The 19,839-nt window shown below is 46.4% G+C and overlaps 1 protein-coding gene across 3 annotated transcripts in view; it reads left to right on the top strand.

Moving 5' to 3' along the window:
* The window catches only part of AIFM3 (apoptosis inducing factor mitochondria associated 3), a 92,154-nt gene that overhangs the window by 9,046 nt on the left and 63,269 nt on the right, over positions 1–19,839 (top strand). For 2 of the 3 annotated variants that reach the window (XM_038373477.2, XM_043498237.1), the window contains exons 2-3: positions 2,233–2,457; positions 18,328–18,541. In XM_038373477.2, coding sequence (XP_038229405.1) covers positions 2,427–2,457; positions 18,328–18,541 — 245 coding nt within the window. In that variant the 5' untranslated portion in view covers positions 2,233–2,426. The remainder of the gene's footprint in view (positions 1–2,232; positions 2,458–18,327; positions 18,542–19,839) is intronic. The other variant, XM_043498238.1, reaches the window with a different exon arrangement.

Here is a 19,839-nt window from a genome sequence, read left to right as displayed (position 1 = left end):
CCTTGCTCTTAAAGTTTAAAAATCAACAGAGAAGTCCAGATTGACAGCAATACAAAGAATAGAAGTTATAATTGCAGCCACAGATTCCATCACAGCCAGATGGAATAGTGCAGACTGTTCCTTTGTCCAGATTTTTTAAAGGATTTTTAAAAATTGGAGATGATGTAGAAAAGAGCCAGAAATGCCTTGCAGTGAGAGAGTTGGGGCATGCCTGCATTGCCCCACGGTTGTGACTAAAGGGGTGTGAATAGCAGAGCACACCAAAGTGTAACATTGTGGGCATAAATGTACAAGTCCAGAGTCAGCACTAAGGTAGTTGAAACCTTTACGTTCACACTCGCAGCATCCACACAGGGGAGTTACAGTGCAGCCCTTTGATGCACACTGCTAGTCACACCCCCTTAGAGTCAGAACTGTGGCAATTTAGATATGCACATACAGAGCTCAGTCTGTTTAGAGTATCAAAAAGAAGATTGTTAGGTGACTTGATTATAGTGGATAAGTAACTCCACAGGGAGAAAATAATGGGTCCCAACAGGCTCTTTAATGGGGGGGGGCAAATGTTTTGGCCCAAGGCCACATTGGGGTTGCAAAACAGTATGGAGGGCCCAGTAGGGAAGGCTGTGCTCCCCAAACAGCCTGGCATTGCCCCCATCTGCCCCCTCCCACTTCCGACCTCCCTGTCCCCTGACTGCCCTGACCCCTATCCACACCCCTGCCCCCTGACAGGCCCCCTGGGACTCCCACGCCTTTCCAACTCCCCCTGTTCCCCATCCCCTGACCACCCCCCCCCCCAGAACCTCCGCCCTCTGACAGGCCCCCCGGGACTCCCACACCTATCCAACTGCCCCCTGTCCCCTGACTGCCCCCTGGGGCCTCCCAGCCCCGGCCCCCCTTACCATGCTGCTCAGAGCAGCATGTCTGGCAGCCATGCCACCCAGCCAGAGCCAGACACACTGCCGCACTGCCCTGCAGGAGCACACAGACCCGCCACCCAGAGTGCTGCCCACGCAGCAGCGTGACTCGGGGGGGGGGAATGACCATGGGAGAGGGGCCGGGGACTAGTCTCCCTGATGGGGAGCTCAAGGGCCGGGCAGGACAGTCCTGTGGGCCAGATGGGGCCTGCAGGCCATAGTTTGCCCACCTCTGCTCTTTAATCTAGCAGAGAAAGGCATAACAAGAACCAATGGCTGGAAGATGAAGCTAGACAAAATAAAATTAGAAATAATTTTTTAACCGTAAGTATGATTAACCATTGAAACAAACTACCAAGGGAAGTTGGGGAGTCTCCATCTTGTGGGGTCTTCAAATCCAGACTGGCTGCCTTTCATGAACCAGGTAAGACAGGCATTGCTCTGCTGAAGTTCCCTGCCAGGTCCACGCCAGTAGGCACACTCAGAGCCACACCTAACTCCACACAAACAAGCCAGGTGGACGGAACGACAGTTCGCTTACAGCGTTTAGCCCCCTGGTTAGAATGCTCACCTAGAAGGTCAGTCAAGTACCCCCTGTGCCTGGGGGAGAAGGGATTTGAACAGGGATTGGCCACTTCTCGGGTATATGCGCTAGACACTGGGCTATGGGATATTCTGATGTAGTGTTCCCTCGGTCTCTCCTGCTGAAGCTATTCCTTTTTGTATGGCGAGTTAGAGTGCTGAACTCCCTAAGAGGGCCAGGGCTTAAGAAACACCTCTCCCCTTGGCATCTCCCATGGGCTAGCATAGCCAGCTCCCTGCCCAGCATGCTGGCTTTTGTGAATCCCTAGATGCCTATAAGAACGACCATACTGGATCAGATCAGAGGTTCATCTAGCCCAGTATCCTAACTTCTGACAGTGGACAATCCTATCTCCCTCAATTCATTGGAGAGGAAGCCTGAATGTCTAACTGTGGCTTTGTGAATCCCAGGGATTCTCTAAGTGACTGAAAATCCCTTTGTGAATCTAGCACTAGAGGTCTGGAAATGAGTATGTCTCTGATTTGGAGGCCCCATCTCCAATGTGTTAATCAGTTTACAAAGAGACTCATGGGGCTTACTTGAACATGATTTGTGAGCCATTATTTCATGTAAGGGAAGTGCCTCTGACTTGTGGATTTGTGTTGCCTAGCCCATGGGTGCATGGTGATGTGAAGGAAACAACATCTGGGATGACTTAAAACCAAGAAAAATAATGTATGTGTGTGAATGTATTCCAATTATTCATTTTTAATTGAGCTTTTCCATTTAATATAGGTTATGAAGGCAGCCTAATACCCGAGCTGGAATGACTGGCCAGTTTACCATGAAAGGACATGCCATTCATCCTCGTGAGCTGATTGCTCACTTTAAGCCCTAATGGTCTAGCCCTTCTGGAGATTGGGCTGAATCATCTACAGCTGACTTGCCTCCTATTCCTGCTGTGATTCTCTCCTTCTACTTGGCGCACCATGGGAGGATGCTTCTCCAAACCAAAACCAGGTGACTGCTGTTCAGTGTTCCTCTAATCATCACGTGTTTGCCTGAATAGCTGCAGATGAAACTAGGTCAGGCACGCAGAGGTGCTCCACAGGGAGGCTGCTTCAGAGAATTTTAATTCTCTGCTCTTACATGGAGGATTACAGGGCAGTTAATCCACAGAACATTCCACTTCATTTTCATTCACATGCAGTGAATTGTGTAAAACCTTTCAAAGTGCTGAGGGGTAGGGTGAAAAACTCAAATCTCAGTAAACTAGAGATAGAAAAGCTCACTGGGGTATCAGTCACAGCCTGGGACAAAGGTAAGAATCCAGCCTTGATTTGAAAGACAGAGATTCAAAATCTATAAGTACGCTTCCCATTTGATTTGCCCTCACACATAAACGGCACACTCACATCCTACTGCCCTGTACACTCCCACACAGAGCAGCTTTTCGGTCCCCTTGTGGCCCACATCCACAAAATTATGGTGTGGTCTTCCCACATGCTTGCCTCACCTTGAGGTTACTGCTATACACTCCCCTGTCCCTGATCCTCTGCCTGATTCACAACACTACTGTATTCTCCCTCACCCCCCTTTCAGAACTGCACTGCTCCCAGGCTCAGCCCCGAAGGCACCGCTGTACACTTTCCATCTGCCCCCCGGATCCTCATGGTGAGTGAAAACTTGTGGGGAGGTAATAGGTCCATTATGGACAAGGACTGTAAATTGCTTCAAAAGAGCAGTGTGACAACCATCCTTAAAACAGGCAATATTGTGACCTTGCTCAAGAAACAATCTCAGCTCTAGTAACCATCAATTGACCAGCCTCAAATCTTCCCTTTTTGGAAGATCTTCCATAGTTGTATGCCGTGTTGTTGTAGCCATGTGGGTCCCAGGATATTAGAGACACAGGGTGGGTGAGGTGATTTCTTTTATTGAAACATCTCTATGTGAGAGAGACACGCTTTCAAGCTACACAAAGCTCTTCCTCAGATCTGCGAAGGGTGGGTATAGTGTCACAGCTAATTACAAGATCAAACAGATAGTTTATCATAAATAGTTAGCACATAGTCTTTATTCTTTTAGTTAGCACATCTTTAAAAATGTCATTATTTTAAGCTGATCTTTCATTGTGGGGGCCTGATTCATCATTTTTTAATTCTTGAAGCTGGCAATTCTGAGCATGGCATATACTGAGGTGATGCTCTTTTGTACAATATTAGCATTCACAAATAATATAAATAAACTGCTTCATCTACTTTTTTTATTTTTCTTTAAAAAATACTCAAATTATTAGGTTAATTCATGTGTCCTTCCATTATATGTACCAGCAGAACAGTAGTTGCTTTGCCATGAGAGAGAACTGATTTCTCATTCCTGACTATCTCAGGTCTTAGATGGGCAAGAGTCCTGGTCTTCAGTACAAAAGTTCCCCCTTTTGTTAGTCCAGTAGATGTCAGCCTCAGAACACCTGTTATTGAGTAAACAGAAGTACAGTCCTATGTGACTGCCTAAAAAATTGCAAAACATTAGATCACATTAAGTTTAAGAACCTCTTTTAGTAGGGTTAAAAAGGGCTTAAAATATGCTGGAATGCAGTCCACGTACATCAAGCCAATCTGATTAAAAAAGTTAAGAAACTTGGTGTTTATAAACCCTTATTTCTTAGAAATCTAATTTTCCTTGATCAAAATAGACCTGCTTCTATTCTGAACAAACCTCATTACCATGGAGCCTCAGACTCCAGAAAGGCACAGCAAAAGGGAACACGGCTCCCTACCTAGAGCAAAGGGGCTGTACCAGAAGCACCCAGTGTGGGGCAGGGTGGGGTGAAGCAGTGAGTTGCCAGGATGGGGAAGGGATGAGGTGGACCAGGGGGGTGCCATAAAGAGGCGTGGGTGGGGTGAAGATGGAAGGTTGTGTGGGGAGGTGAAATGGAGCCACACTGTAAAGGGTTGGGGTGGAGCCCAGAGGCACCATGGCAGGGAGTGGAGCCGTGAGGCGCAGATGGAGCTGAGAGGTGGTGTGTGTGTGGAGTTGGCAGGTCTCCTGAGGGAGAGGGATGAAGGGGAGCTGAGAGGTGCAGTGTGTGTGTGTGTGGGGGGGGGAGCTGGGAGGTGTCCTGAGGGAGAGGGATGGGCGGGGAGCTGAAAGGTGCAGTATGTGTGTGTGTGGGGGGGGAGCTGGGAGGTGTCCTGAGGGAGAGGGATGGGTGGGGAGCTGAAAGGTGCAGTGTGTGTGTGGGGGGGGGGGGCTGGGAGGTGTCCTGAGAGAGAGGAATGAGGGGGGCTGAGAGGTGAGTGGGTGGGGGGAGCTGGGAGGTGTCCTGAGGGATGGGGGGGAACTGAGAGGTACAGTGGAGGGGGAGGAGCTGGGAGGTTTCTTGAGAGAGAGGGTTCGGGGGGAGCTGAGATGTGCAGCAGGGGGTGGGGAGGAGCTGTGAGGTGTCCTGAGAGAGAGGAATGAGGGGGGCTGAGAGGTGCAGTGGGGGGGAGCTGGGAGGCTTCTTGAGGGAGAGGGTTGGGAGGGAGCTGAGAGGTGCAGCAGGGGGTGGGGAGGAGCTGGGAGGTGTCCTGAGAGAGAGGAATGAGGGGGGCTGAGAGGTGCAGTGGGGGGGAGCTGGGAGGCTTCTTGAGGGAGAGGGTTGGGAGGGAGCTGAGAGGTGCAGCGGGGGTGGGGAGGAGCTGGGAGGTCTTCTGAGGAAGAGGGATGGGGGGCTGAGAGGTGCAGTGGGGGGGAGCTGGGAGGTCTTCTGAGGAAGAGGGATGAGGGGGAGCCGAGAGGTGCTGTGTAGTGGAGGGGACAGATGCAGCATCCATGGTACCTTTTTCCTTGGGACAATTGTTTTGAAAATTACTTTAGTGATACTCATTATTGTGTGAGCAGCCAGATTTTTGTGAAGTGCTGCACTAGTTAGCACTTTCTGGAGCTGTCTAGTGTCATGCAAAACCAGTTGGGCAGTATAGCAATGGTTCTGAACCTGTGGTCCGTGGACCCAGACTATGTCTAAGGGGTCTGCAAAAGACAGATGGAAAACTGACTGAACAGAATTCTACTATATATACAGACAATAGATTTTTCAAAGGGGCCCACACCTTCATTCAAAATTTTTTAGGGGTCTGTAAAATGAAAAAAGGTTGAGAACCACTATTGTAAAGTGCCATAGATTTGTTGCTCTGCCTGTTAATTCAGCAGATAGGGAAGTATGTACTCCCCGAGGCTCCTCCTTTGTCCACAGAGACTCATATTTGCATGGGTTCCTTAGGCCATGTCTACACTATAAAATAAAGTTGACCTAACACCTGTTGGCATATAACCGCTGCAGTTATTATATTGCTTGTGCATGTCTACACTTCACTCCTTTGTCGGCAGTGCACGTCCTCACCAGGAGCACTTGTATCGATTGTACTGTCAGTGTGGGGCAGTTCCTGAAAGCCAGTAACAGTCAATATAAGCAACGCAGTGTTGACCTAACCTAACTACATTGACCGTGACTCTACGCCACCCATGAAGATGGAGTTATTATGTCAGCGTAGTGAGACAGTGATGTCAGCGAGAGTGAAATTTGGGTGTAGACACTTCCAACTGACGAGCAGTTAATATGCTGCAGCAGGTTCCGCAAGGCTGCATGACCATAGTGTGAAATTATCTATTTTTACCATGACTATGCCATGCATTATGCACAATACTCATTGTGGAGGATAGCAGAGCTTTGCTCCACCAAAGCTCTGGGTGGTCTCTTAGCCCATGTCTACTATAAGGAATTTTAGTAAAAAAATTGCCCCAGGTGCTACCTCTGGTAACACCAGTAATAGCACTGGTAGGAGCCCTATGTAGATGGCTTTCAGGCTCTGGCAGTTTTTTTTAGTGTCAATTAACACTGCTGAGGAGAGTAAGTCTAAATGTCAAGATCCTGAACACTGCTGCTGAGCTGGAAAACTTTCTATACCAAGCCTCCCATCAGTGCAATTACTGGTGCAGCTGAACCAGTGGTAATATTAATGAGATTTTAGTTTTAAAAAAAAAATTCTCTAGTGTTGATAAAGCCTTCGTAAAAAAGAAGAAGGTCCTTCTTTGTAGAGCTGGCAGCTAATGTAGTCTTTGCATGATGAGACAGGCCCATTTCTTGGTTTTACTTCTTCAATGCTGAACTGTATACTCAGTATGTATACCACGCTACGGAAGGATTGAAGAGAGGGCTGTCTACAGACTTTGAGCTCTGCTCAAAGGTGAGGTTTGTAAATATTATTGCCTTTGTACTGTAGTAGGAAAGTGCGATTGGGTGCGCACAGGTCTTTGTTCCTCAAGAGCTCATTGAAAGAGGTGGGTGAAACTAAATTGGGCAGGAAGAGAAGAACTCAGAGGAGGTTTGTATGGGAGTAGAAACCATTTTGGGTTTGTGATGTGGAAATATCCTGCCAGAAAAACACTACGTAAACATGTCAATAATTGGATGGGTCACATAGGGCATCACCATTTGGGACTCCATAGAGATGATGACCGGAGCTGAGACAGGAGTGTTGTCATGTTGGGCAATCACACCTCCTCATGGAAGTTGTTGGGCAGGATAGCTGACTTCCATTCAGGTCAAGTGAGGGAACACTTACATGCCCCTTTGGTTAGTGAAAGCTGAAACAGGGACTAGGCCGCATGCAAGCCTGGACAGTGGTTGTGTCATATGGTCCAAGGGGTTTTCCAGGGGATCTGATAACAAATGCTAGGGCAGGGGTTTGACTGGATTGCAGCTGTATCTCTATGTGAGAGAAAGAGAGAAGCAGCAGAAACATCACCGAAGCACACAGAGAAGGCAGTAAGGAAGCCCTAGCCACATCCAGAGAAGGTCTTGTAGCATGACCTTCAGAAAAGATGAAAGAGAGCTTGTGGATAAAGGGCTGGAGCTGGAAAAAGGCTTGGCACTGAGAGCAAAGAATCTGTCTCCATGTGTTTGATTCCTACTGTGTTCTGGGAAACAGGACTGTATGCATTCTTTGTAAGTAAACAGGATTGCATCCAAGAAATACCTGACTGCATCAATTTCTTAGGCTCACAAAAATAATCTGCTAGACCCTAATTACCAGCTAACCACTCGGGTCAAAAGCAGTAACAACGCTGTATCTGGGTCCCATGCTTGCATAGTGTTTCTGTACCATAGATAGGGATGGATATTTCTCCCGAGGCCTAGCTGGGTAGCAGAGCCTACACATTTAGGCAACGTCTTTATTACAAAAAATGTGTTTTTACATTGAGATAGCGAACTCAAGATAGCCATCTTGCTGTAAAATCAGTGTGGAGACAAGGCACAGTAATTTTAATTCCAGGTAGTTAGTCAAGGTCCACACTATAGCACCACCTGGAATATACTTTGACTAACTATATCAAGATAAAAAGAACTGCATCTCATCTCCACTGGGGTTTTAAATTATGATCATCTAAAGTTAGCTCTCTCAATGGAAGAACACGCCTTTTGTTTGCGGTTAGGGCATAGCCACAGGGCAGGGGTGGGAGGAGGAGATGTCTCTGTCTAACAGTCACCTAACAGCTTCCAGTTAAGAGCTGTTAAGATACAGTGCCAATCCCACTAGCCTTAATGGTTCTAGCCTGACCTCCTAGGCAGCCCCTAAACTGGTTTGAAGAGGTTGGATTAATCCTGTCTAATCATGCATGACTACAAATATTATGGGTCAGAAGTACAGAGCCCTGTTTTAAAATCAAGCAGCAGGGTTGGACTTTGTGACCTCTTGCTCTTGTGGCAGTGAATTCCATAGCAGGACCGCATACTGTGTAATGAAGTATTTCCTTAATTTCTTGCAGTTTTGTGGGCTGTTAAGTCATTGAGTGATCCTTGTTTCTAGTATGGAAAAACACAAGAGAGAAACTCGCAGCTTGATCGGGACCAGAGGCTGCCCTCAGTTTAATGGTGGGGAGCGGGGAGGCAAATGTTTCTTAAAGAGGAAACCTGTCCTGCATGCTCAAAAACTCTAAAGGTATATAGTCCTTAATCCCCCTGCTCTCACCATCACCTCTGCCCTAGGAGAAATACCAGTTCTGCACGGGGGCCTCAATCCCCCCATCAACACAATCAGTGCAGCCCCAAAATGCCCAGACAAACTGCAAACCCTGGAGGGGTTTCAGGAAATCTAATAGGAAAGGGGAGCTGCCCAGAGTGCAACAGAATCGGGGTATTTACAGCCCTCACCTGGAGCACCTCTGGTCCCCAGCCAAGGCAGAGGGACCTTTCTCTATTCCAAGGGACTTTGTGGTTCCCCATTAGGCTAGAACAATGGGTTCTTTGTGCTCCGGGATCCAATGGCAGGTCTTAGCCTGCTTTCCTCTTGAACTGCATACCGTGAGGTACCTCCATCTAACTGTCAGGTGAATAAATGAATATGTAACTTCTAGGACATGAATAATTGAATTCAAAAGGAATCATGGACCAAGAGTGGTGAGAAGGATCAACACTTTCGTAGGGGGCAGAATAGGGCAGCAATCATCTTCCCGCACCCATAGCACTTGTCACCCCAACACTAGCTCTGTTGTCACACACACCAGAGTCTCCCTAAGGACCATTATGGGCATGTTGACTTCTCCCCATCCTGACATTTCTTGGCCTTTTCTCCATTCCCCTCCTATGGTTGAGCTGAATTCCATCAGGCTATACTCTCCCCTCCTGCTTCCTATGGCTTTTCTCTACTCCCCTATCTCCTCCACAAACAGCTTCCCCTTGGATTTCAATGCCTGGCTTACCCATTTCCTTTCTTCTCACTATCCCCACCCTGCATCCGTAGAGACTTCCCTTTCCACATCAATGCCCCACCTGCGCATTAGTAGTTCCCTCCTCACTCTCATTTCCTCCTGTGATCATCAGTCCTGGATCCCCTGTCCTAAATGGTCATTTGACCTGCTTCTCACCAAAAACTCTTTGACCCTGTGTGACACGGAGGCCCATTGGTGGTTCACTGCTCTGTCAATAGCTCATCAAGCCTGACATTCCACACGTAACACACTGTTCTCATGTTATAGCTCCATACAGTGGCATGTAAGATATCACTGGAAAACGAATTACTTACTGATCATTAATATTCTTGCAGGAGGTGTATGTATGTGCGGGGTGTGTGTGTCTACAAAGAGTTATGGATTTGTGCTAGAATTCTGTTCTTAAAATGTGGTTGGCAAGCAATGCATAAGCCCAGTCTGCCCTAGACAAAGGAACGTATATTTGTTTGTTGGACCTGTTTGGTTGTTAGGCAGAGACAATGAAAGCACACTCATATGAAAGCCATCGATCTATTGAGTTGGGGAGATAGCCTCTAAACTATGAGAGCAGGGGTCTCAAATGATAATTCAACTAATTGTACACAATATTATAAAAGTGCATTGAGTACAGTCTCTGCTGAAAGCTGATGACATACTGGTGATTAATAACATGGTGAATCTATGGATTAACGCTGAGGAAATATGGATACTCGCTGATATAATGATTCAAAATCTGTGACCAAACACAGGGAGAAACAGGTTTTCTTGAGGGAAGGTAGCAGTGTGGAATCAATACAATGGAAGCCCTGTTACATAATTGTCAGGGGATGGGAATCCCACAGGAAAGGAAGAACAGCATGAGGTCATCCTGAGTCTGGGGACAAAATAGTGAGTTAGGGAAGATACAAGGAGAGAGAAGACGTGGTCCTGGCATCCATCAAAAGACAGACACAAGGAGCCAGAGCCTCTAGCAAGATGAAAAAGATAGGTCCTTCTGCCAAGGGGTTTGACATCTCTGGGAGAGAAACCTGCTTCAGCAAAGATCTTTCACCTAGGAAGACAAGAGAAACCAGCACCTCGGGCTTCTGAGAAAGTCAGCAATGGCTGGGAAAAAAAAAAGAATAGTAAATCTATCTTGAATCAAGGCTGTAGCTTGCTGAATTAAGTCTTGACCACTAGAAAGTGTATCTTTATTTTTGTGTGTTAGTAATTCTTTCTAATTTTATTCCTTCTACTGGGTATCACTTACCTATGTCCTTTTGTTAATGCATTTGTTTTATTTTCACAATGAACCAACTCAGTGCAGTGCTTGAAGGGAAGGATGTATTAACAGCTTATTAACTTAACTGGGGTAATGTGCTTTTGCCTCTTTCAAGGAGCAAACAAACATTATTTCTGAGCTTATCAACCTCTCATTATTCTTTGTCCCTACCTTGAAATATAAATATGCCTTGTTCTTCTTACCCTCAAAATAGTCTGAGTCTTGCTACCTCTCTAGCGACTGCTCTATCTTTCTTCTCCCCTTTACCTCTAGAACAGGCACCTTCTAAAACTATACAGAACTCAGACTCTCCTTGCTAAATTCTCTTGCCAGGCTTTGCTTCATCTCAGATCCACCCCCCGCTCTTCCAGTGCCCCCAGTATTGGCACTCCATTTGTCAGATTCCTGCCCAATCCTCTCTGTGACTTCATGGTAAGACCTCCCTGAGCTCAACTGCAAGGCCCCTACCCTGCCCAATCTCTGACATGCTTCCACTACTGTGAATTGAGGTGACTTGCATGCACCTTGGCCTAATGTTCTTCCCCTTCTCCTAACCACTGTCTTCCTGTCCGTCTGCCCTTATAGTGGGAGCTTCTTCGAGGAGAGACTGCACTCCCCGAGTGTTTGGAAAGTGCCCAATGTATACCGGACACTAATATAAATAATAATAATAAAGGGAGGGACCAGAAATAGAAAGGAAAGCATGGGAGTTGTGGGCACCAGATGTATAAATTAATAAATTCATAGATATTAAGGTCAGAAGGGACCATTATGATCATCTAGTCTGACCTCCTGCACAACGCAGGCCACAGAATCTCACCCACCCACTCCTGCAATAAACCTCTCACCTATGTCTGAGCTATTGACACCACTTCAAATTGTGGTTTAAAGACTTCAAGGAGCAGGGAATCCTCCAGCAAGTGACCCGTGCCCCATGCTACAGAGGAAGGCGAAAAACCTCCTGGGCCTCTTCCAATCTGCCCTGGAGGAAAATTCCTTCCTGACCCCAAATATGGCGATCAGCTAAACCCTGAGCATGTGGGCAAGATTCACCAGCCAGATACCCAGGAAAGAATTCTCTGTAGTAACTCAGATCCCACCCCATCTAACATCCCAAATTTAACCTACAGCAGTAATCGGACTCTCTTGCCTTCGGACAAGGAGAACCCCACAAACAGTATGTGACTGCACTCTTTCAAATCAGGACAGTCACCTGGGCATCGCTGAGGACTGCTCAACGGATACCTTGGCTCAGTGGGTAGCTAGCTGCAGCCAAAGAGGCCAGCCAGATGTTGGGATGCTCTAGGATATGTGAAATGTAGACGTATGTTTGGATATGTGAAAAGACGCCTGTTTGTCTGGCAGGGAGGGAGAACAGCCAGGTGAAAAGCTGAGCCAGCAATCTGATCAGGTGAGCACCTGGGTCAGCAGTTCAATCAGGTAAACAACTGAGTTAGCAAACTAATCCTAGCGTTAGGCAGAAAAGTGTTTATACAATACATAATGAGTAACTTTGTAATATATTTTTGAGTACCTGAATGAGGCTGTGCATTGGCATTTAACCCTATGCTGTGCCCTGTTTCAGTGAACTGATCACTCACTAAAGCAGCAAATAAACTACATACTTCTTCAGCTCAAGAATTTGTCTGTGAACCTGTGTGTTCTGGGTAGTGGGAAAAAGAATGGTCAGCAGACGCATAAGGAATAGGATGGTGAATAATACAGAAAATATTCAATGCCTTTGTACAAATCAGTGAACCAGGCTTATCAGGATACTAGGGGTAGGACTGGTCACCCTTTCTCACCCAGGATATTGCAGAACTAGAGGGGTCTGATAGAAGAGCAATGAAAAGGATCAGTGGCCTGGAAAAGGTGTCTTATGAAGAGAGAGTGACAAGACTGGGATTGTTACCTTAGAGGAGACAAATAAGAGTGGATATGATCAATGTTTATAAAATAGACTTTAAGGTCAGAAGGCACCATTATGATCATCTAGTCTGACCTCCTGTACATTGCAGGCCACAGAACCTCACCCACCCACTCCTGTGATAGATCCCTAACCTCTGGCTGAGTTACTGAAGTTCTCAAATCATGGTCTGAAGACTTCAAGTTCCAGAGAAGCCACCATTTACTCTAGTTCAAACCAGCAAGTGACACGTGCCCCATGCTGCAGAGGAAGGCAAGTCTCTCTACCGGCACCTCTGCCAATCTCATCTGGGGGGAAATTCCTCCCTGACCCCAAATATGGTAATCAGTTAGACCCTGAACAAGTTGGCGAGACCCACCAACCAGACATCTGGGAAAGAATTCTTTGTAGTAACTCAGAGCCTTTCCCATCTGTGTCCCATCACCGGCTATTGGAGATATTTGCTGCTAGCAATCATAGATTGGTTGCATGGCATTGTAGGCAGTCTTGTCATCTCATCCCCTCCATAAACTTACCAAGCACAGTCTTGAAGTCAGTTAAGTGTTTTGCCCCCAGTGCTCCCCTTAGAAGACTGTTCCAGAATTTTACTCCTCCGATGGTTAGAAACCTTAATCTAATTTCAAGCCTAAACTTGATGGCTAGTTTATATTCATTTGTTCTTGTGTCCACATTGGTACTTAACTTAAATGTGAGGGAAGGAGAGGAGTTATTTATCCCTCTGATGTATTTATAGAGAATAATATCTCCCCTCTGGCTTCTTTTGGTTAGGCTAAACAAGCCAAGCTCTTTGTGTCTCCTCTCATAAGGTAGGTTTTCCATTCCTTGGATCATCCTTGTAGCCCTTCTCTGCACCTGCTCCAGTTTGAATTTCTCTTCCCTAAACTTGGGAGACCAGAATTGTACACAGTATTCCAGATGAGGTCTCACCAGCGCCCTGTGTAATGGTACTAACACTTCCCTGTCTCTACTGGAAATACCTCATCTGATGCATACTAGGACTGCATTAGCCTTTTTTTGTGGCGACATCATAACTGCAACTCATAGCCATCCTGTGATCAATCAATACACTGAGATCTTTTTCCTCTTCTATCACTTCCAACTAGAGAAGGTACATTGGGAGCATCTGGCCTCCCTGTGTCATAACAAAAACAAGGGGACATAGAAAGAAATGGAAAGATGGCAAATTCTAAAGTGATAAAAAAAAATTTTCACATGGAACAGCTTGTGGAAGTCATTGCCATTGGCTGGCATTGTCAAAGAGGGCTTGGACATTTAAATGGGTGATGAGACTTCCGGATTTATAATAGCTAATGCTAAAAAAAAAAAAAGCACTAAAATCAATGGGAATTTAGACTCATAGACACCAAGGTCAGAGGGGACCATTATGATCATCTAGTCTGACCTCCTGCACAACGCAGGCCACCGAATCTCACCCACGCACTCCTGCAATAAACCTCTCCTCTATGTCTGAGCTATTGAAGTCCTCAAATCATGGTTTAAAGACTTCAAGGTGCAGAGAATCCTTCAGCAAGTGACCCATGCCACATGCTACAGAGAAAGGTGAAAAACCTGCAGGGTCTCTTCCAATCTGTCCTGGAGGAAAATTCCTTCCCAACCCCAAATATGGCGATCAGCTGAACCCTGAGCGCGTGGGCAAGTTTAATGAACCAGATACCCAGGAAAGAATTTGGTGCATAGGTGCTTCAGAAAATCCCACTTCCCAAAGTATGGGGCATGGCCCCCTAGGGGGGCACAGAGAAACATTCAGGAGGCACGCAGTGGGTCCCAGGCCAGTCCCCACAGGAGGCGGGGAGGGAGCGACACCCAGATCCACTCTACCCCCAGCCCAGCTCCATCCCTAGCCCAGCTCCGCTCCACTCTGGCCCCTGCTGCACCCCCATGGCATCATTCCCTCTCCGCCCCAAGGGCAGCTCCACATCTAGCTCCATCTCCTCCCCCATCCCAGTTCTGCCTCCAGCTCCTCTGCTTAGCCAACTGTGCAATAATGGAGGGGTGTGTGGACAGGTAAGGGGGGGAGGATACAACAGGAAAAGTTGGGGCACCACTGCACTAGCTGCTTACCTTTCAATATCTGTTCATTGCCTTTTTTTGCTACCTTATTGTATTGTAAACTACTACTACCACCTAATTTGCTGTCTGCTCTTACCCTTAACTCTTTCATTGTCACAGCTTCCCAGGGTGCTACCTATCCTGAAGTATGCTGGCAAGTTTAATTAATTAATGTTTACTCCCTGCTTCTAGATCACCAGTAAAGGTGTTCAATTAAGCTGGTACCAACAGTGATCTCTGAGACATCTCCCCAGAGAACTCCCATGTGCCCCTGCATCAGCTGGTATCGATGAAGTGAGCTGTAGCTCACAAAAGCTTATGCTCTAATAAATTTGTTAGTCTCTAAGGTGCCACGGGTACTCCTTTTCTTTTTGCGAATACAGACTAACACGGCTGCTACTCTGAAACCAACCTAATTATGTAAAGGAGACTCACCTTCAGGTTCTTGCATGACATCCTGCAAGCTACCCATTGCTAGACTATATTTGTCTTTATGAAGATAGTACCACTTTAAATACCTGTAACATTTCAACTCCTATTAAACCAAACTCTTTTTCTGTTACTACTTTCCAGCCACTGTCTTCCCAGGTTGACTTGCATTAGCAGTTCTATGCCTCAAGTAGAGTCATTTTCATTTATCCTTTTATTAACTGGCCCAGATTTTCACTGATCCTAATGCAGGGGAATGAGGAGGTGTAAGGCCCCACCCCACCTGTTGGTAGTTTGCAGGAACAAGCTTAGGGCCAAGAGCAGGTGCAGCAGTGCTGCAATAGAAATGGAGAGGGCAGTGTATTGGTTTTGCCCCCCTCACTATGTCAGCATGGCTGGCAAAAGATAAGGAGTAAGCCGCACCCTGCTGTAAATCTGAGCCGCCCTCTCCCCCACCCCCCAACTCTCCCAGCTGCTGCAGAAGAGGCACTGCTATCTGGAGGCATTAGATAGGCCCCCTTTTCTCTGGCTGCACACTGCCCATTTGGCAGCTAAGGGCCAGTGGTAATATGAAAGCTGAGCTACTCCACCTCCTAGCCTCTGGCAGCAACTCCCTCTCCCACCCCTTTGTCTGCAACTCTGTCCTTTCCCCAGCCTCTCCCATCTCCCTGGCTACTGCTGCTCCTCCTGGCAAGGTGAAGCTGGGGTTCCTGTGTGTTGCTTGGTCCTGGCTGAAGGTTTCTTCCTCTACAGCTGTCCTGGGTCAGTTTCAGGTGCATTGAGAGTTAGGGGGCACCAAGGGCTGGATTCACAAAAGGACTTATGCACCTAACTGCCACTTTAGGTGCCTAAATCCCAGAATCAGGCCCACTGGGATTCACAAAGCTCTTGCTCAGCTGCCACCAAACCCCGTGGGTGCATAAACTCCCTTGGCGCCAACACGTTTGCAGTAAAGTTTGCTCAGGGGCTATTTTTCTGCCCGTGAGCATGCGTGCTACTGCCTCCCTCCACGTGTCCAGCTGTCTAAGCCCCAGAGTGAAACACACACTGAGAGAAATAGGTGCTTCTCGATCTAACTTGCCTGTGAATTGGTGTGCTCAGAGCTCACCTACCAGAGTAGATCCCCCATAGGTGAACAAACACAAAATGGCTGGGGAAGGAGGATGTCCCTCACAGCTTTTAGCCCAGTGGTGGGTACTCTCCTGGGATGGGGAAGACCCCTGCTTCCCCCCCAGCTGTAGGCACCTAATGCCAAGTAAGGATTTTGTTGATGAGAATTCCAAGCAGAGGGAGGTGCCAAACTCCCAGAAAGGATGCACTTGCCTTGGAAAGTCCCATTAACTAGCTGAGGCGGGGAGCCACCTCCCATGCTGGCTTTTGTGGATCCTATTCTGAGGTGCCTATCTCTCCCTTTCCAGGGAGCCCAGGCACTGAACTCAAGTGTTGTGAATCCCAGTGATTTTCTAGGCCCCTGCATGTCACCACCCCTAAGTTCCTTTGTGAATCTAGCGATAAGCAACTGTTGGGGGAGATGGGTGAGAGCAGCAGCAATTGACTGGTTTGTGGGCAAGGGGAGTTTGTGCAGCTCCATGTGATGTTCCTCACTAGTAAGAAAAGGTCATGATTGTCCTCGCTTGAATCTCACACAAAACCTGGCAGCTATGGGAATTCCTCTACAAGTCACAGGAATATCAGTCTCCCCATTTTCCAGCTGCTAATGCAGACAACGATCATTTTCCTATGTTATGAGACATAAACAAATAATGTTTGCCACCACAGTGTGAGGGTAACTACCCCGTATTCCCCACTCTATGGCTCATTCCAGGTGTGCCCAGTCAGATCTCAGGTGTCACCCGTCTCTGGGAAGGGAGTATTGCCCCACTCCCTTCTGACTGCGGGTTTAAAGGCTGCACAGCTCCCTGCCTTACACAGGGATATCCCCAGTCTGCCTAACGGTCAGCGCTTGTGCATGGCTTTCTCTCCAAGGGCTCTGCACAGTGTATTGCCAGCAGTTACAAGTTACCGCACAGTTCTTTCTAAGTAAACACATTTATTCTTAAGGCAAAAACATCACAGAAAAGCATAAAATCAACAGAAGTTCCTATACACATGCTAAAAACTTAGCAGAGGTCACCTCATAGGTCTTATGGGGACTTAGTAGGGGCCTTCAAACACTTTCACAAGGGTTGGTGGGAGGACCCCTTGGAGAGAATGTCCTGGCTGCTGGTTCAGAAAGAAGGCCCCTTGTCAATTTAAATGTAGTCCTTTTATCTAGAAAGCCCTTTCTTCATCTTTTGGTCTCTGAAAAACTATGTTTGGACCAGTATATGCATATCTCCCCAGCAGGTGGCACCTCTTTGGACACGTTGGCAGTTTCAGAGACTTGCTTTAATGACCCTCCATTGCTTTTAGCTCCAGAAGGAGTGATAGTAACCCTCCCCCTTGGAATTGCAACACTCCCTGGTCCATAATGATAAATAAACCATTCAACACTTAATACAATATGGTCCCCAAAGATATTGCATGCAGTTGCAATATCATTTACACTTGCAAGTACAAAGTATTAAGGCCAGTTAGCAGCACAGCTAGGACTAGAACTCAGACACTGCCAGCGCCTGGCTTTAGACACAGATCTTGGGGCTACATGGCTTCTGGGAAGGCTCTTTCTCCTCCAGCAGCTCTGTCAAAAATTTGAATTTGAAAATCAGCCAATGTTGCTGGAAAATACTGCTGTTTATCCCCAGGATGATTTTCATATTCTATTGCCAAATTTGTGCACCTTTCCCATTTAATGCTCAGGATTCATAAGAGTCAGAACTCAAATAATAGTTGAAATTCATAACATCAATTTCTTATTAATTGCCTTCTGAAGTGGTAGCTCAGCTGTGTACATATTTAATATACCATACTGTATAGGGTTAGCTTTACCTCCCATTTAATATTGGGTATTAATGATAGACAATTTTTCTTTATCTGTTTTCAGATGAAGAGAGACCCATTTATGACTTGAAAATGAAGCGTCTAAGCCTAATTATAAATTACAGCCGATTGCTAGCAGCTGTATTTCATTAACAGGGAACAAGACTAACATTGATTGGGTGGGGTTTCACAAGCTTTAATATTTATGTTTGCAAGAATACTTGGTTGGTACATATTAAGGAAAACTGGTGGGTTGTGATTAAAAAGGGAATAGAGGGGTCATGGCTATTTAAAACTGAGTCAAGACAGATTCAATGTGCCACCTTCTCAGCTAAGGCAGCAAAGATGGCAATCTGAATGGCATGCGTCAGGTCACCTAGAATTTCCTAAAAGCCAGTGTTCCTAGGAAAGCTGGAAGTAATGTTTCAAGGCCATAATAGCATTATCTGCAGATTTCTGGAGAAATTATACAATTTGACTTAAAAAACTGCTGCTTAGTTTGAATGAAGATTTCTGTTCGCTCCTGCAGTTGAAGTGAAAATTGAAGTTGTCCTACCAGAGAAAGAGAGGGCAAAGGAAGAGATGTCACCCAATGGGAAAGCCAGTCCACTTGTTTACAAAGTCAATGGGACTGCCCGGCATTACCACCTTGAAGAACATCCCATCACCATCAACCCCTACCAGAATGTGAAGGATGTAGTTGAAGCCTCAGTGTGCCATGTGAAGGACCTTGAGAATGGACAGTAAGTGTTTAAGTATTTAACATTTTTACATTTCCCAGAGGGCTTTATACATGCTACCATATACTATTACCATAACTGAAATGCTGCCAGCATGGCGCTGGAGCGGAACAGCAAGGCTGCACCCATCTGTGAAATGTGGCATGTTATGACCCCAATTTATCTAAACACTTGAGCATGTGCTCAACTGTAACTTTGTGCTTAAGCTTAAATTTATCTCCAGTCAGCCCAGCATTTAAGCATATGCAGGTAAGCATGTATTTAACTGCTTTGCTGAATCAGGACCTATGTCATGGAAACTGTTGCTTTTTTCTCACTAGCTCTTTAGTCTTGACTAATCCAAGATGATTGGACCATCTGTGTCTAGTGTAATTTATCTTTGTAATATGGGTATTGTTATCTTCCTCCAGTTTGAATACAATAGAATCTTGTACAAGTGACAACTCATCTTTAATGTTTTTGGATACATGAAATTCTCTCGTGTTCTGTACTTGTGGAACTCCTTTTTGGGGAGATGGGACACTAATTTCCAATAGACCTTGCCTAGTATCCTTTAGTTGCTTCTTTAATTATTTGTAAGTTTATTTGCAATGTTCTCGACTTAACATTTTAACAAACTAGTTTAAGTAAAACAAGCATGTGTGGAGTTCGTGGAGTAGGCCCCATACCACTTCTACCTTGTCTTCTTTTTCTAGTTGATTTGGTTCCTCATCAATTTGTTCTCTCACAAAGAATGGAATTTTCTGATGTTTTTGCGCTAATGGAAACACACTTTGCATGCAATTTCATAGTCCTGATTTTTCATGTAACAATGGAATCTGTTAGTATATCAGACAATAGATCACTGGCACATATTGATGAAAACACATATTCAAACCAGAACAAAAAACAATGGATTATGTAGCAACCCAGAGAGGGGGGAAAACAGATTTGTAGGAAGAAGCCCAGGGAAACAGCAGCAAGGGGTTGGACTGCACAGGGACTGTGGCTGCTCGTTATAGGGTCCCTGGGCTGGAACCCTGTTTAAAGGATGGGGCTGGGTTCCCCCACCAGCCTCTGCGGAGTGGCAAAAGGTGTTGGAGATGCCAGCCAGACAGCAGGTCTGGAAAGACTGCAGATTCTCCAGAAGGGGAGGACTTAAGTGACCTGGCCGGAGGGCCAAGCCAGAGGGAGGAAGCTGCAGACCCAGAAGTGAGCAGGGCAGCAGAGTGAGACAAGACAGGAGAAGACAACTCTGGAGGGAGAGCACAAACTGGCAGAGCTAATCCCCAGGATGGCCAGCAGTAGGTGCTGCAAGCGGT

Source organism: Dermochelys coriacea, chromosome 15, assembly GCF_009764565.3.
Source record: "Dermochelys coriacea isolate rDerCor1 chromosome 15, rDerCor1.pri.v4, whole genome shotgun sequence".
Classification (NCBI taxonomy): domain Eukaryota; kingdom Metazoa; phylum Chordata; order Testudines; family Dermochelyidae; genus Dermochelys; species Dermochelys coriacea.
Note: the sequence above shows the minus strand (reverse complement) of the source record. Positions and strands in the feature narration are given on the sequence as shown.